Here is an 18993-nt window from a genome sequence, read left to right as displayed (position 1 = left end):
CATTCCGAGAGCAGGGGCGGGCAGGCGACGCCGGGTGTCAGCACTTCTTCATTGGATAATCAGGAAAGAAAACCACAAGACTCCATTGATAGAAATCAAGTGTACTTATACTAATTATAAATGAACAGATGCGTAGTAAAGTGAAGTCTGATTATTTAGGCACAAAAGCGAATAATATATTGTATAATTCATTCCCCTCCCCTTGGCATCCCAATTACAGTCCAATCATAATTCTCCCAAGTGTCAGGTGTGAGATAACTTCGAAAGGCATCACCAGGATGGAATGCCGGTGCCGTTGGCCTTGGCGGGAACCTTCCTCCGCATGGGCAATAAAGTGGACAGTTCAAACTCCAGAATCTTCCTCCAGCACAACAGTTAGTCCCCTCCCAAATACCATGCCCCCCGTTCAATGGCAGCCGAAGCAGCAGCAAAGCAGAGGCTGACATCCGGCCCTCCTCCGGAAAAAGGCGGTCAGACCTGGAAAAATGACAAAGCACAAACAAACAGACGAACAACAAGAAACGGAAAGTGAAAACGGGGGGGGGGGGTTAGAGAAAAAGTCATCATACGTGGAAAAACTAAGGCTTGGCAGGATAAGCAGAATAGAATTGGCGGAGCAGTTCAGGGGCCCGGACATGTGATTTGTCCACCCACTCAGCATGAGACGGGGGAAAATGCTTCCAAGCCACCAGGTACTGAACACGATTCCACCGTCTGCGAGAGTCCAAAATTTCCTGAATCTCAAAATGTTGTTCACCATCAATCAACAGGGGGGCAGGAGGCGGATCTACCGGCGGACGTAAAGACGAAAATCGTAGAGGTTTAATGAGATTAACATGGAAAACAGGATACACACGGTTGAGGTGCTTAGGCAGCTGCAAGCGAACTGAAACAGGATTGATGACCTTGACAATAGGAAACGGGCTAACATATTTAGGCCGTAACTTTTTGGATTTCTGCGTAGTTTGTAGGAACTTTGTGGACAGATAAACCTGATCACCCACTTTGTAATCAGAAGGCTGAGCACGTTTCTTATCTGCCTGTTTCTTATGTGCGCGATGCGCAGCGTCTAAAGTCCGAAGTGCTAAAGGCCAAACACGTTGAAGACGATCACTCCACTCAGAGATCGATGAAACTTGCGGCTGCTCCCGAGGAACTTTGGGAATAGGAACAAAATCCTGTCCAGAGACCACCCGGAAAGGGGTGAAGCCAGTGCTGCTATGCACAGAATTATTATAAGTCACCTCCACATGCGGTAACAAGTCCACCCAATCATCTTGCTGGTAGTTGATGAAACAACGTAAATATTGCTCCAGAACAGAATTAGTCCTCTCACAAGCCCCATTAGTCTGAGGGTGGTGGGCAGAGCTTAAGCCCTGGGCGGAGCCAATCCGTTTAAGAAACTCCCTCCAGAATACTGAGGTGAATTGTACGCCCCTATCCAAAATGATGCGATCAGGCACTCCATGTAAACGGTAAATGTGAGAAATGAACATTTTTGCGAGGGCTTTAGCAGAAGGAATCTTGGGGCAAGGTATAAAATGAACTTGCTTGGAGAACAAGTCAGTAACCACCCAGATAACAGTGTGTCCCTGGCTCTCAGGAAGGTCGACAATGAAGTCCATAGAGATCTCCTTCCACGGGGCGACAGGGCGAGCAACAGTCTGGAGCAAACCCTGTGGTTTTCCAGGCGGGCGTTTAGCGGCAGCACAAACGGGACAACTGGCGACATAAAGCTCAATGTCCTTTTTCAAAGAAGGCCACCAAAACTGCCGTTTCACGAGATGCAGCGTCTTCACGAACCCAAAATGCCCCGCCATCCTAGAATCATTAGCCCGTTGGAGAACCACCAGACGAAGAGAGGCAGGGACGTAAAGCTTTGCCCCAATCCATGGCAAGTCATCCCTCATGGTGCATTCACTTTGATGCTGCTGGAACCAGTCATCATGAGGAAGGGCCTTCTTGAGATCGGAAAGAAAATCTTGAGACACGTCTGCCTTAGAACGTGCTTGTTGCCTAGTAATTACAGGAGCAGCGATTCTTGATGTGGGAACAATGGGCTGGACAACGCTGAGCTTAGAGCAGTTGTACTGAGGGAGTCTGGACAACACATCAGCCATGAAGTTCTTCCCCCCCGGGATGTACTTCAGGGTGAAATTAAAACGATTGAAATGCTGAGCCCAGCGCATCTGCTTAGGGGAAAGTCTCCTGGGAGTTCTCAAAGCCTCTAAATTCTTATGGTCAGTCCACACCTCGAACGGGTGCTTAGCGCCCTCTAGGAAATGGCGCCATGTGGCTAAAGCCCAACGAACAGCAAATGCTTTTCTCCCAGATCGCCCAACGTCTTTCTGTGTCAGTGAGTTTGCGAGAGGTGTATGCACAAGGTTGTAATTTACCTTGATCGTTGGTCTGAAGCAATACAGCCCCCACCGCCACGTCGCTGGCATCAGCTTGAACCACGAACGGCTTGTCCATGTCCGGGTGCTTCAGAACCGGCTCCTCGGCAAAAAGTCGTTTTAACTTCTCAAAAGCAGCTTGACACTCCATGGTCCAATCCAACGTCTTGCTAGGCTTGGGTTTTGGCCCACCTTTGGACTTTAACGTTAGTGATGGGAAGCGCTATTTTGGCAAAAGAAGGGATGAATTGATGATAGAAATTGGCAAAACCCAAAAATTTCTGCAACTGCCTGCGCGTACGAGGCGCCTCCCACTCAGTGACCGCTTTGACCGTAGCGGGGTCCATCTCCACACCTGCGTGGGAGATATGATAGCCAAGGTAGTCTATCTTTTCCTGGTGAAATTCACATTTGGACAACTTGGCATAAAGCTCTGCGGCTAAGAGTTTCTTTAGTACTGTACAAACCAACTTGACGTGTTCGTCACGTGTTTGCGTGTAAATAAGGATATCATCCAAATATACGATAACGCCCTTGTAGAGGTGGTCATGCAAAACTTCATTAATTAACTGCATGAAGACCGCAGGTGCCCCCTGCAGGCCAAAGGGCATTACACGGAACTGGAAACAACCCAGGGGGGCAGTTGAAAGCTGTTTTCCACTTGTCTCCCTCCTTAATATGGACCCTATAGTATGCCTCCCGTAAGTCCAGTTTAGTAAAAATGCGGCCCTTCCCCAGGTGGGCCAGCATATCTTTCATCAGAGGCAATGGGTAGAGATTCTGGGCCGAGATGGAATTAAGATTTTTGAAATTAACAAACGCAGAGAGCCATCTTTCTTTTCTCTGAATAGCACAGGGGCAGCCACCTTGGGTCTGGCTGGTTCAATGAAACCCCTCTCCAAGTTCTTGTCAATAAATTTTCTCATCTCCTCCATCTCCCTGGGCGACATAGAATATATCTGAGGTTTTGGAAGCGCCACCCCAGGCAAAATCTCGATGGTGCAATCAGTGGGTCTGTGGGGTGGAAGCTTATTGGAAGATTTTTCACTAAAAACTCCTCTTAGGTCCCAATATTCTTTTGGAATCTTCTCCTCCCCTTCGATCCTCTCCTGCCCCCTGGCAGCCAAAGTGGGGTTGGAGCCAGTAGGCTCTGAGGCTTCGACCTCCCTGTCTGGGACTGCGCTGGTGCGAATGCGCAGCCACCCCTCCCTCCAGTTAATGCGAGGGTTCCATTTACGAAGCCAGGGGAATCCCAAAATAAGGGATCTGTCCATCCCAGGTGCCACAATAAAAGAGATTAACTCTTGATGGGTTCCCATCTTCATTTCTAGTGGTTCAGTGTAAAAATGGGCTGGGCCCCCACCTGCAATGAAACCATCAATTTGGCAAAAAACAATAGTTTTTTAAGTTCTCAACTTCAATCCCAGTTTCTCAACCATTGCTGGACTAATCATACATCTGGAACAGCCGGAGTCCAAGAGAGCTGAAAGCTTCTCCGTCTCACCAGCTGGTGGCACTCTTAACTCAATTGGGATTTTACATGGGGCCTTTATTTGAACTCACCCAACGATGCGAGGCGTCGTCATCGGATTCATCAGAGGAACTGGTGGTCACGTCCCCTTCCTCCTCCTCCGGAAATGCTGGGGAACATTTTCAGCAGCGCACGCAGCCTCTCTCTTCTTCCCCGGGGCCTTGCCTGCCCTCCCCTCCCTCTTGGTAGGGGGTGGAGCGGTCTGGGTTAGTTTAACGCGGCAATCCACGGCTCGATGGCCTTCTTTCCCACAACGGAAGCACGTGAAAGGCTTGGTCTTGCCGGCGAAGCTTCCCCTCCCTTCACTCCTGATGCGAACCGGGGATTTTTGAGCTGGGGGGCGGGGCGACCTCTCCACTTCTCTCTCTTTCGTGCATTGAAGTCTAGACAAATCTGCTGCATTTTCGTACCAAGCAACAACTCGTCTGGGAAGGTGTCTGTTAACGCATTGCTGGTAAATGTCCTCATTCAATCCCAAGGCAAACTGATCCAAGAGAGCCTCTTCTGACCATCCTCTCATGTAAGCTGATAGCTGTTGAAAATCCTGAACATATTCAGCCACTGGTCTATTTCCCTGCTTTAGGGCCATAAATTTCACCTTCCCGCGTTTCTCTATCAGCGGGTCATCAAACCTCCTTTTCAGTGCAGCCATAAAGTCATTAAAATTCCTCAGGAGAGGGGAATTTCACTGGTGTAAGCTCACCATCCAATCGGCCGCTTTTTCTTCCAATGAAAGTAAAACCATCCTCACTTTCATCTCATCCGTTTCTAAATCTGGACCATAGATTTCCATATAATTCCAAATTTGAATGACGAATAGCCCCAACCTCTTGGGATTACCGTTATATTTTACTGTTAAGGGAGGGACTTTTGCCATTTGGCGTCTCCTGGGGGGGCCCCCTACTCTGGCAGCAGCCCTGGCTGGGGGGGGGGAGGCTGGTTCTGGGTTTCCTTGCTCCCAACCTCCCTCGGCCTCTTCACCCTCCCTTAATCTATGCATGGAGTACCCTTGTTCAAATTCCTCCATTTGCTCCCTTTCCATCACTCTCCCACGGGTCTTTCACTCGGACATAGCTTCCTCAAGGAGCCGTTTTGCCTGGGACAATCTGTAATCCTTGACCCCAGCTTCCTCCCATTCAGCTGGTTTCTTTTTCAGTCTCCTTCGGGTGACTCCTGCATCCAATTCTTCAGATTCCTCTTTTTGCCCAACACCAAAGTCCATCGAGGGCGAACAATAGGCTCTTCAATTCTTAGGCCAGCCAGCCTTTCAGTTAAAGATGGTTCTGCAGTTGCCCCTTCAGTCTCTTCATCGCTCGCATGCAACGACATTCTTCTCTTCTTTTTTCTTGTGAGTACGGTAGGTTGAAACTCCTGGTGGGGTGTATTGTGAGACTTCGCTTAATTGTCAGCACTTCTTCATTGGATAATCAGGAAAGAAAACCACAAGACTCCATTGATAGAAATCAAGTGTACTTTTACTAATTATAAATGAACAGAAGCGTAGTAAAGCGAAGTCTGATTATTTAGGCGCAAAAGCGAATAATATATTGTATAATTCATTCCCCTCCCCTTGGCATCCCAATTACAGTCCAATCATAATTCTCCCAAGTGTCAGGTGTGAGATAACTTCAAAAGGCATCACCAGGATGGAATGCCGGTGCTGTTGGCCTTGGCGGGAACCCTCCTCCGCATGGGCAGTAAAGTGGACAGTTCAAACTCCAGAATCTTCCTCCAGCACAACAGTTAGTCCCCTCCCAAATACCATGCCCCCCGTTCAATGGCAGCCGAAGCAGCAGCAAAGCAGAGGCTGACACCGGGTAGCTAAGGTCCCACCCTTAAGCGTAAAGTATGATGGAGAACCCAGCGGTCTGGGGCTGTTTATTATTCAGGTCTGGAATTATATGCAAATATATGGGCCTGATTTGGACTCTGATGAATCTAAAGTGAGAATAGTGTTAATGGCCCCAGAGAAGAAAGTAGCAGACTGGATGGTCGGAGTACATAATAGTAACCCCCTCTCCTGAGGAATTGGCTCTGAACTTCCAGTCCTTGATATTTATATCACACCTTTCATCCTGCTCCAAAGAGCTCAGGATTCTTTTATCACATTTGTGAACTGCCCATCTCCTTCATAGGGATGTTGTAATGTCAACCTCAGTCAACCTCTGAGATAGAACGAGGAAAGACTCTTGACTGAGTCACCTAGTAATTTCAGAATAGAATTCCAAGGATCAAGTTACAACTAGTGAATTAGGAAAGAAATAAAGCACCACCACATTTACAATCAGAGCTACTTTTAAATAGTCAGGGTACATATGCAAGGGCTTGGAGATAAAATAAAAATGTTGAGAAAAGAGATAATGGAATGTGCTGGGGGACAAAAAAGAAACAGGACATATGTATTTGCTGCATTTGCATGAGGATGTCACTCCACCTATGCCATCATTGCAATCTCCTGTGACCACAGCTGGATAATGCAATGGCATTTGATACATTTCCTAGCTTGCTCATCACTGCTATCTGTTAACTGTTTTAAAATGCTTTTATGACCTTTGGAATATTGATATATTAATCAGCTATTCTTGTGTGCTTTAACTATTTGCTGCTGTGGTCTAACAGCAAATACAATAGCATGACTTGGGTCAAGTGCAGGGGTGTCAAACTTGTGGCCTCACATGATGTATCGGGAATCCCCCCCCCCCCCCCGCTAACCAGTCATGGCCGTGGCCAGCACCTCCGGCCCGCGAGTTTGACAGCCCTGATCTAGTGAAATGGCAAGCCAATCTGGTATCCAAAGAGAGAGAGAGAGGCAAGATTATAAAATCATGTCTGTTGGGAATTAATTTAATGTCAATGCAAAGAAAAGATTTGCTCTATTTTCCTCCAGCCGCTCCCCCAAATGAAGCAGATTAGAATTAAAGAGTTGGCAATGGTATTCTGACTTGATGGAATGAACAAGGACAAAAAAAGTCACAATGTTTTTTACTTGTGGCAAAATGTTTCTCATGTTTGCTGGCTTGGGGTGGCAAGTGATAACTTGTAGCTGATGAGCTATGTGCTGTTATACTTTCTCTGCTAAGTCTGTTAAGTAGGCTCAGATGGCCTACTTATAATAGTAGGCCATAATAACTATTTGTTCTAAGAGTATTTGTCCCAGAACAAATTAAAACAAAACAGTACATTGTCTTACAATTATATATTACTTTTTATAAGGTGGTTTCATGAAAACACGATTATCAAAGACTTGAGACAAAATCCAAAGAGAGCAAGTATAGATGGCCAATAGAAGAAAGAAAGACAAATAAAAGAGACAGACATTAGCTTAACAATTAAAAAGAGAAACCTAAAGTAATAGACAAGAACGCAGAAAATTTGAGAGTACAGATGTCATGACATTTATTAAGAGGCATGCTACAACTAGAGTTTTAGAAAAAGAGTTAAGTAGATACTCGAGTAATAATCAGCAAGTACACAAAACTTAAAAGAAATGAAATAAAACGGCAGTGTACAGAAATTCAAATTAACCATGCACTACACAGTTAGAAAATAGGTTTCTTTAATATTTCAACTTCTTTGCATTTATAACATCAAGTCATCTCAACAACACGGAATCCTTTCTCCCCTCCAATGCCACAAGCTGCTTAACAAACAAAGCTGGTACTGTTGCTTTATCAAAATATACAAGACAATTGATGTTCTTTTTATTAATAATATAAAAACCATTTTATACTTGTTCCCAAAAACCTTTTTTTTTGCCAGGTAAAAAAATGTTGTTACAAATATTTACAGCATTTTCTTGTGTTAGATGAATATTTTTTACAAACTTAAAAAGGGATTTGTGAACACATGAAAAATTAGGGAATGTCTGGCTCCCGTAACTGTGTGCCTTTATTTGTCTGAATACAGTATTAAATATCCACTCACCCCCCCTTCCCTTAGACCATTTTATTTGGTTCACATTTTTAGAAAATCTTATCTCTTGTTTAATTAATTAGTCTGTTCACCACCCACAATCAGATAAAAGGCCACTTTACATGGAGTCTTTCAAGAAAAATACCTCAAGGACAGAACTGGCAAGATGTTTCAATAAAACTGGAGCAAGCAATCTTTGGTCATTGCAAATGAGGTGACAATCTAATAATGCAACATTTTGTTTGGTCAACAACCGTATCTTGAGAAAGTGGGAGGCTTGTTTGTTCAGAAACTGGAGAACAAATTGGGGAAGGAAAAAAAAACCCACAATTAAAGAGATGAATTAAAAATATAACTGATTGGGTGTTTTCCTCCTATCCTCACTAATGATGCACATTAATCCAAGAATGGGATTTTCTGCAAGAGCTCACTTATAAAAGAGGAAGTATATATCCTCCTCACTCATTTATTATTTTCCAGGTTACTGTGAGAACCGTAAAGCCAGATGTCTGGAACTCCTGTATGGTACAGCATGATTCATGTTACAATGGTAGACAGCAAAAGAGCTATAAACTGACTGAAACAGTAAGCAATCAACTGCACATAAAGACATTATATGTTCATGGGTCATTTGGTATTTTAGTCTATATAAATACACATTTCCTTGAACACAAGAGTATCGATTTTAAAGACTGAAAGATTAGGGGAAAAAAACCAGAAATCTACTGAAGGCACATAAACTTTGGTCCCATTGTTTTCTTCTTTGTAAAACCCTGAAATTAAGATTTATGAATCTTTCATTTTTTTAAAAATAATTTCTAATTGTTAAAATTTGCTTTAAAAATTAAAAACAGTTTTATATACTACATACAGATTTTTGCAAAGACAATTAGGAGTTTGTTTGCTTCAAAAACATATGTGTGCAAACTTCAACAGTTTTCAGCACAATTCAAATCTGGCAGTTGTAATTAAAGTTACCAGTCCACAAAAGTGTCAAGGCAAACAAAATGGCTTTAATACAGTTATCTACTCAGGTCTGCTTTGAACATAGCAATATATGTGTGACAGGATGAAGATTGGAACGGCACAGCTTAGATTTGCTATTCCCAGAAGTACCACCAGGGTCTTCCTCGGACATACTTAAATAGGCAGCAATGGATTTGGCTCACAAAATGCCCCCCACATGCTAAACTTTAGAGTAAGTATCCATTGCAGGTGGAACCTTTCAGTCTGGAAGAAGAGATGCTACACAGACAACTCAAGGCTACTTTTGAAAATATAGGCACACAGAGCCTACAGAGTATCCTTCAAGCAGAGTTAAGAGTACAAAAGGTGAGAAACAGGAAAGGCAACCAAGTTAGGACAAAGCTTCAAATTAATGTTGCTTTGACATTCAGAAACCTGCAAATATATCGGATAGAAACAAAAATTGTGGCTCAATATTTAAATTAAACCATATTCAAATTTGGGCATGTATATATACCAATTATTATTATTAAAGACAGAATGTATGGTATGAAGAGACTGTAAGAGATTGCAGCTCTGTATGTATGCTGGATACATACTGCAGTTAACCTTCCGGAGCCAATTTTGAAAGAAAAAACAGTCTATTTTTTTCCTAGTTTATAGTCAAATACAGCCAGTTTGCATTTCACTGTTAAACTATTATGGCTTTTCCTCTAGGAATAAAAATCCTAAGGACTGTGGGTGATTATTTGATTGTAAACTTGAGCCAATACTATTTCAAATTAGCCTCTCCACAGACCTGAGGTTTGAACCTGGTTGTTTCTGAAGGAATTTTAGCTCTCTTACATTGCTATCAGATGAGGAATGTGGCACAATTCATAATTTAGAACGCATTTCACCACAAATGTTTATCTATGGAACTGCAAATTCTTCTTAATAAAAGGTGCTAATTGGTTTACTAAAAAAGCACCTTTGCTACTGCTGTTATGTATGAATATGATTAAAAACCAATTACCTTCAATTCTTCAACCCAAATACTAGAGATCACAAAAATGCCTGACAAGGAAGATTGTTACTTCAACTGCACTTCCAAAGGAATTGCAAGGGCCACGGAGCTTTACGGCTTAACAGAAAATAAAGGATAAGGCAACAAAAAGTGGTGAGAATGATCAAATAATTTCCTATACTAGGGTGCTTGATAAGGCAATATCTGCAAAAAATTATGTTACCCAATAACCACATCCTTAATTAAACCACTTGGTATTCTATGATAACATTATTTGTTGCTAATGTTCTGCAGCAAAGGAATAAAAGGACAAGAAAATGGTACTATCTGTTTTCATCTTAATCCAAATTCAAGAGATTGCCTTCTAAAACATTCCACAGAAGGAGAAAATTAAGCTAACTATTGCTATAAATGGAATTCCTGTTTTAAACGCAAAGTTTGTACTGCCATTTTTTATATTTGCAACTCATGGAAAAAACAAGCTTGCCAAGTAAAATCAAACTCAAAATGTTAAACACACATACACTACAACCATGATTTATACAGAATATAATGTAATTATGATGAGACCTCACTAATATATGAATATATCCAAAATAAAATCCAAACCATTTGCCAGCATGTAACTATAATCATAGGTCTAAAAACTCAAGACTGAAAGTAGGAACTTTTATAGGAACTATGATATTTTTAAAAATCTTAAATTGACCATTTATTTTTCTTAACTCTACAAAATTGTTTAAGATTAGTAAAATCAATAAATTAAATGCTTGCAATGTTTATCAGCATAAAACATAAGGTATTTCACATCATACACATGCGCACACACACTCATACACAACACTCTTGATATTATACATGTTAATGCTCAGTCTCATTATTCCTGCTTCAGTTACATTCATCAAGTCCAACTACATCCCCCCTCTGTAGCAGCATTAAACACATGGTGACCAAGCCTAAAAGTAATTTAGCAAGTTACAATACAAGGCAAATTTATTGGTTCTCTAATCCAAGAAGCTATTTAATGGCTTAAGGGGCTAATCCTGAATATACTTATTTTGAGCCATGGTCCACTAAAATTGATAGAATGAAAGGAAACACTAAGGCTCATGTGCCATAATAGAATCAGGCACTTGTTTTAATCAGTTTGCTAAACTAAGAAAATATGTTGCTACTCTAGAGTTGGCTTGTTTTAATAGACTTATTATTTTCAAACAGCTGCAAGTCATAGCTAAAATGGGATCAGATCTTACTGGACACTAATGTAGCTTTACATGAAGAAACAAACATGTTGACAAAACAAAACAAATACATGCTAATCAAGTGTCCAAATTGTGATTATCAACTATCTTCCACGCACAACTACATAAATTTAAGGCAGCCAGTGTCTCACTGCGTATCCTTTCATGCTACAGCAAGGTTAGTAAGAAACTTGCATTTCAAAGGTAACTTATAATTTTGTCATTTTAAAGGAGTTTAGAGATTGATCTAAAGCTGTGAAATTCTTTTTGCCAAGCAAAAGTTGGTATTCACAGAACAACCTGACTTACTAAACGTTCCAAAGACAATGAGCACACGTCATATTATCATGTTCCATTTTTTTCTTCTAAATCTTTATCTCCATTTTCAAATCAATGGAAAGGATTTACCATCCTTACTGACAAGAGGAATATTTTATAAAACAATGCATTTTTTTTCAGTAGACGTAACATCGTGAGACCCCTCTAAAAACATTGTATTACAATCATAGAAATAACTTGAGTATACCTATATTTCACAAAAAAATAGTTAAGATTGCATCTAAAAGGAGTGAACATTCACTCCTGAAGTTTTGACATTTGTGAATGCAAACCCATCTGCACCGAGCACAACAAGCCCATTACTGTTGGGTGAAAAGAATCCTGAGGCAAAATATTCTCAGAGTCAATAACTCAACTGTTACATAACAACCAGAAACTGAGAACATTCTCTAAAGCCCAACAAGGGCATCACTCAACTGCAACCCCTAAAATATTGTAAAGAGGCCTAGATGCAGGAGCACTGAGTTATCTTCATTCCCAACCTACCCATCCCTATACCAAAGCACCAAAATCTGATTTGACTATTACTTATTAAAAACATCTTTAAAATCACCAAATGTTTAAAAACTAAGACAAAGGGGAAAAATTTCACAAAGCCACAGTACAGTTAAAGATACTTCAGATAAAACTCTAAACTATTATATCATTATAAGCACATAATAAGGCACATAAGAAATTAAGTAAATTCACAATAATTTTGATTTAAGTATTAGAGATTATAGTGGTACAAAAAACCCTTGAGGTTTAATTTTATATTTAAACAAGACCTTACCAAAAAATAACCTTTCTAAAAATTTGTCAAACCATATGACAGACCTGATTTTTTTCCTTAGGAGTGTAAACAATTATTTTTCTGAAAGAAATGTACAAAACTTGAAATCAGGACTATTTCTTCTTTCATTTTCTCCAATATCTTATTACACTTCATCCATAGTAACAACAGTTATCTCTCACACTCTGATGTAATGCCTAGTTAGAACTGTCAACATGGTCACCTTAGGACAATTTGCCTGTGTGGGTTACAGAATTAATTGGATATCATTATATTACTCCAAGGAGAAATAAGGCACGGCCTTTCCTCCAATATTTTCAATAGAGGATGATTAAAACATTAATTGGTAAAAAACACCTATTCCCAACAAAAATATATTGAATGTAACTGATGTATAAAGTAATTTCCCAAAATTATTTTTAAAACATTCCATCGATCACATTGTTTGAACACAAGAAGACAAATATTGTTTGGGAATAAAAGCTTGATTATGTTCCTGAAATCACCAAAAAGGAAAAGAAAAGATGGGTTCTACTAAAGAAGGTAGATTATTAACAGAATTTTTTTGTGGAGGACTATTTGCCATTACAGCAAAAGATAAACCCATTATTTGTTACAATGTCTAGAATTACACATGAATCACACAAGTTTCATTGTTCAAGGATGCAGCATTGGTTTGGCCTGTTACAGTCTCTGCCTGAAATTTTTACTGGAACTATGGGCACACACGCTGAACTCCAAAAGGTCCTCAATGCATCAGGTTCAGATTGTAGATTTAGAAAAGGAAACTCTGAGGTGATGATTTTCTCCAAGATCGTGATTATGAAGCTCAGTAAGGGCTTGGATTGCTTCTTCCATAGTGCCCAATTGGATAAGAGCCATTTTGCGGTCTTTTCTAGAAGCAAAAAGGTTAACAGTTAAGTTCATATATTTATAAAGCACCATCTTCACTACCACAACTCTCACATTCTGCTTGTATGGTACTTATTTTGGAAAATCTTCAGAAACTCTCATTCTGCTTACATTGCAAGAGAAAAACACTGCTAAAAATCTTGGTTGTTATTTAGACTCCGATTTTTTCTTCTTCTATGTCAGTGCGCTAAAACTTGCTGTTAATTTTTTTAAAGCAAACACTTTTCAGCTGCAGCTTTCCAGTCCTATGCTTTTAATTTCAGAAAAGGAAATTCAGAGATATAGCCAAGCTTTTAATTTTATGTAACTATGTCGTCCCGTCCCCCCTAAAAAAAGATCAATCAATATTAATTCAAGATCAATTATCCTTCATATCCTTCATTCTTTGCACAAAGTGCAGAAACTTACGGAAAGAATTTGAAGGCTTTCACAATACACCCAGTACCAGCAAAAAGATTCTTCAGGTCATCAACTGTGATAGAAGGCCTGTAAACATGGAATTAAGTATCCAACATTAGCAAATATTCATGGAATCTAAAAAGAGAAATATTCTTCCCATTTGTCTCAGAGGTGCTTTTTCAAGAGGCAACTGGACTTTCTGAAGAAGCTTCTTGGATGAGAGTGACTATTTCCCCAGAAGCTACCCTGAACGGCAGAGAAGTGAATCCTGTGAAACCCAGCAAGACTCATGCCAATTTTGCTGCTGCAGATTGGTGGATATTTTCCCTACTGGTTTGTGAGATACTGAAAGGAGAATCATGTTGCCTATAAGAATTGGCCTGCTCATACACCCTTCAGCAATAAATCAGAAAAGTTTTTTTCTGAACAATAACTCAATTATTTAATAACTCAATTATTTTCTGAAAAGCAGTAACTCAGAAAACACCCTCCCTAGTGATAGGAATTGTCTAGGGCAGTGTCTAGCACACAAACCTTGGCATCTTCAACATGTATAGACTTCAACTCTCAGAAGTCTCGTAAGTGCTATGGAGTTGGAAGTCCATACATCTGGAAAATGTCATGTTTGGGAAAAGCTGGTTTGTTGGGACAGCATATATCAGCATTGTTTTGAGCCAAGTCAAGGATGAATAGATAGCATTTTAATTCAGAGGTCCATTACAGAATCAGGTATACCGAGTGATGCCAATCCACGACTGTTTATGACGCGATAGAGGGTTAGAATTAAAGTTGCCTAGATTTTTTTTTGTTACTGCATCAAATGAATACATTTTGCTCTGAAAATAAAACAATAGTCTTTAGAGTATGAAGGCCAAGAATGGAAACAACTTAATTCCTGCAGAAGTCAAATTATCTTGAGCTAAGGCACTAAGTAATGTATCAGAAGGATGCCTAATGTTCCCCATTCCATGCCAAATGCACTTCTTCGGCTGTAACTGGGCTGTGGCTCTTGGTAGGTCAGCATGAAAATGCAATATAGACTAAAACTAATTTTCTGCTGTAGGTTCTTCATTCAGTTAATCCTTATAGGTACATTTGCCTCCTTCTGGATTTGCCTCACTGTGGCTTTATTTATTTATTTATTAACCACATTTATATGCCGCCCAATCCCGAAGGACTCCGGGCGGCTTACAAAAATAAAGAGAAAAAAAAACACATAACGAAAGAAACAGTTTAAAACAGCAACACCTCATACATTCATTCTAATCAGGGCTGCCGGAACAGCCAAGTTTTTACAGCTTTCCTGAAGGCCATGAGAGTGGGTATGGTCCGGATCTCTGGGGGTAGCTGGTTCCAAAGAGTCGGAGCAGCCACAGAGAAGGCTCTCCTCCGAGGGCCCGCCAGCCGACACTGTCTGGCTGACGGCATCTGAAGGAGGCCCAATCTGTGGGATCTTACTGGCTGCTGGGAGGTATGTGGCAGTAGGCGGTCTCGAAGGTACTCTGGCCCTAAGTCATGTAGGGCTTTAAAGGTGATAACCAACACGTTGAATTGCGTCCGGAGACCAATTGGTAGCCAGTGCAGCTCGCAGAGGACAGGTGTAACGTGGGTGTACTTCGGTGCACCCAATATCGCTCGCGCGGCCACATTCTGGACTAACTGCAGTCTCAGAACGCTTTTCAAGGGTAGCCCCATGTAGAGCGCGTTGCAATAATCCAGTCTCGAGGTGACAAGGGCGTGAGTGACCGTTTGAAGTGCCTCCCGATCCAAATAGGGCCGCAATTGGTGCACCAGACGTACTTGGGCAAAGGCCCCCCTGGTCACAGCCAATAGATGATGTTCCAGTTTCAGCTGCGAATCCAGGAGGACCCCCAAATTGAGAACCCTCTCTGAGGGGCGTAAGTTTTCGCCCCCCAGGGTTAAGGATGGACTGTCTAAGCAGTCCTTCAGGGGCAGCATCCAAAGCCACTCAGTCTTATCGGGATTGAGCACAAGTTTGTTCACCCCCATCCAGATCCTAACAGCCTCCAGGCATCGGCACATCACGTCCGCCGCTACACTGAGCTGGCACGGGGCAGAAAGATACAGATGAGTATCATCCGCGTATTGATGGTACTTTACCCCATGCTGTCGCATGATCTCACCCAGCGGCTTCATGTAGATGTTAAATAGGAGGGGGGGGACAAGACTGAACCCTGTGGCACACTACATTTGAGGGGCCTAGGGGTCGACCTTTGCCCCGTGACCAACACTGACTGCGACCTGTCAGAGAGGTAAGAGGAGAACCACCGTAAAACGGTGCCTCTCACTCCCACCTCCCCTAGGCGTTGCAGAAGGATACCATGGTCGATGGTATCGAAGGCCGCTGAGAGGTCAAGAAGCACCAGGGTAGAGGAATGTCCTCTATCCCTGGCCCACCAGAGATCATCTGTCAGGGCGACCAAAGCGGTTTCCATGCTGTACCCAGGCCTGAAACTGGACTGAAAGGAGTCTAGATAATCCGTTTCATTCAAGGTCCATCGGAGTTGAAGCACCACCACCTTCTCAACAACCTTCCCCAAAAAAGGATGGTTGGAGACAGGACAATAGGTTTTCAAAATAGCTGGGTCCAGGGAAGGCTTCTTGAGGAGGGGTCTTACCACTGTTTCCTTTAATGGTTGCGGGAAAGACCCCTTCTGCATCTATGGAGCCAGCCTCGTGTCACCTCTCTGCTGGTTGAAACCAGCCAGGAGTGGCACGGGTCCAATAAACAGGTGGAGGCACTCATCGCTCCCATGGCCTTGTCCACTTCCTCAAGGGGTGACAAATTCAAACTCATCCCAGAAAATCCGATTAAGACTAACCCTCGGCATCTCGGCTGGTACTGTCCAAGCGGAGTCCAGGTCTGTCCGAATCTGAGTGATTTTATCCGACAGAAACTGAACGAACTCCTCAGCTCTTCCCTGCAGGGGTTCCCCCGCCTCCTCATCTTTCAGGAGGGAGCGGGTCACCCTAAACAGGGCGGCTGGGCGAGATTCCGTGGACGCAATAAGAGCGGAAAAATGCGTACATTTTGCCACCAGTATCACCACTAGATAAGTCCTAATAAAGGCTCTTAATAGTGATCGATGAGATTCAGTTACTAGCCCTCCAATGTCGCTCTAGGCATCTCTTTTGGCGCTTCATCTCCCGGAGTTCCTCAGTAAACCAAGGTGCCCTCCTGGATCCACTGCCGCGGAGAGGCCTCAAAGGCGCAATCCGATCCAATGCTCCAGCCGCCGCAATGTTCCAGGCAGCGACCAAAGACTTGGCCGGATTGCGGACAAGGGAGTCAGGTATCTCTCCAACCTCCCTCTGAAATCCCTCCGGGTCCATCAGGCGCCTGGGGCGGAACCACTTAATCGGCTCCACCTCCCTGCAATGGGGAAGTAGCGTCCTGAAGTCAAGCCTCAGCAAGGAGTGATCTGACCATGACAAGGGCAAGGTCTCTATTCCCCTTAAATCAATATCACGTCTCCACTGCCCCAAGAGAAATACAAGGTCAAGGTTTCAGCTCAATCCCCGTTAATAGCACTAGTAATAGCACTTAAGACTTATATACTGCTTCACAGTGCTTTACAGTCCTCTCTAAGCGGTTTAGAGTCAGCATATTGCCACTAACAATCTGGGTCCTCATTTTACCGACCTCGGAAGGATGGAAGGATGATTCAACCTTGAACCGGTGAAACTTGTTTAGACCAGGGAAACAGGTCAAACAAGAGTATTTGAATTGGATATGCAGAATGATATAGTCTCAGTCCATTACAAATGGGGCCTCTATAGTAGACTTTTTGCTATACCTAGATTTTTCTCCACCAGTCTCTCCCATTTAATATTTACACTAACAAGGCTTACCCATTGCATGTATTGGGTAAGAGTATAAAAGATATTACACATTCAGAGTGCACAATTGGAATGAGATCATTTAGACAATTGTAAATGTCTCATTGTGCTTCCTTTTATATCATAGGAGCACTTGACACTCCAAGCTGATTTTTCCCTACTTACTAAATGTACAGGTTAGCCTGATATTGAAGTTGCATCTTATTTCCTCATAGATCAATCTAGTGACATATCTCTATTCTCAAAATTTGTCAAGTGCAATTACTGTTAAAAGATGCTGGGTTTGAATTATGTTCTGGCTAAATGTGTCTTGCACAAAAGACTGTCAACATTTATGATTGTCACTACGTCTACCATCTCTAATATGCCAATTTCTCATCTAGTTTTATTAGCTAATACTGTTTTACTGCTTTCCTTTTGGTCCTTGACTGTAAACTAATAAATAAATAAATAAACTCCTCTGAAGTTGTATTTATTGTCCCACAGATAATTAAGACTTTTTATAGGCTTGTGGCATTATAAATACATTTTATGGTACAACACTGCAACGAGACAATGCTGAGTTGTATTTAGAGCAAAAATAAACAAATGTTCTTGGGTTTAATGATGTCACCGCTCTGATGTGTTTTATCTACTCTACACATTATTTAATTTATGCACATGAAACTACAACTTATAAACAGGCACAAGAATTCTGAAATTCAGATACTTGTAGCTTTCAAAAATAGCTTTCCTCTCATAAATGCAAACTGCTACTGGCAAAAAGAAACTTCAAATGACCCCATGTGCAAATTTATAAATTCAAGGTTTTTTTTAGCAATATTAACATGCTCTACCAATCAAATTCATATCCTAGTAATAAAATTGGCAGGACAACAATACAATGGTCTCTATCTGCTCCAATACAATAAGAAACATTAAAAAAAAAGAAAGCTCACTTAAAACTCAGAAGCTTCCGTTTTTGCCACTATCGCAAACTCAGAAGCGTGTACCATTACCAAGTCAACTGCTCATATCCTGAACTGGCCTACAATACAGCAGATTCCCTCAAACATCTGATGAAGAAGGCAACAAATCACTTATTTAGACTGAATGGGAAGGAGGGAGACATAACAGCTCTCTTGACCAAGCCTTCTTTATATCTGGATGTACTTACGGAATGTTGGAGAGATGAAGAGTGGCAGATGGAGGGAAGATATTTTGGAAGTTTTTGGAGCCAGGCTTCTTAAAGCGATGCAAAGGGCTATTACCATAGTCCTTGGTTAGACCCTGGTCCTCTTGACCCTCACGAGGGAGCTGTACTGTTTGATGCTTTGAAAGTGTAATACGGAGCGCTTTCCCATACAGTTTTTGTCCATTTAAATGATTCATGGCTGAAGTATTTAAGACAACGAAATTAAGATTGGGGGGAAATAAAGAAAAAGATACTGTCCCAAGCAGTATTTTTAAAAAATCTGTTCCAATACTCAGTCAGTATATTAGATTCACCTTTTGCTAATTTTCAACTACACTGATTTTCATTATGCTATTTACAGCAAAAATAGCAATAGCAATAGCACTGAGGCTTATATACTTCGTCATAGTGCTTTACAGCTCTCTCTAGGTAGTTTATAGAATGAGTATTGCTCCCAACAATCTGGGTCCTTATTTTACCAACC

The 18993-nt window shown here is 41.7% G+C and overlaps 1 protein-coding gene across 2 annotated transcripts in view; it reads right to left on the bottom strand.

Annotated features, from left to right (window-relative positions):
- Window positions 1–7466: 7466 nt before the first annotated feature.
- The window catches only part of PTBP3 (polypyrimidine tract binding protein 3), an 89115-nt gene continuing 77588 nt past the window's right edge, over window positions 7467–18993 (bottom strand). For both annotated transcript variants that reach the window (XM_032214685.1, XM_032214686.1), the window contains 3 exons: window positions 18492–18708; window positions 13484–13561; window positions 7467–13058 (listed from right to left, as the gene is read on the bottom strand). In XM_032214685.1, coding sequence (XP_032070576.1) covers window positions 12926–13058; window positions 13484–13561; window positions 18492–18708 — 428 coding nt within the window. In that variant the 3' untranslated portion in view covers window positions 7467–12925. The remainder of the gene's footprint in view (window positions 13059–13483; window positions 13562–18491; window positions 18709–18993) is intronic.

Source organism: Thamnophis elegans, chromosome 3 (assembly GCF_009769535.1).
Source record: "Thamnophis elegans isolate rThaEle1 chromosome 3, rThaEle1.pri, whole genome shotgun sequence".
NCBI classification, from domain to species: Eukaryota; Metazoa; Chordata; class Lepidosauria; order Squamata; family Colubridae; genus Thamnophis; species Thamnophis elegans.
Note: the sequence above shows the minus strand (reverse complement) of the source record. Positions and strands in the feature narration are given on the sequence as shown.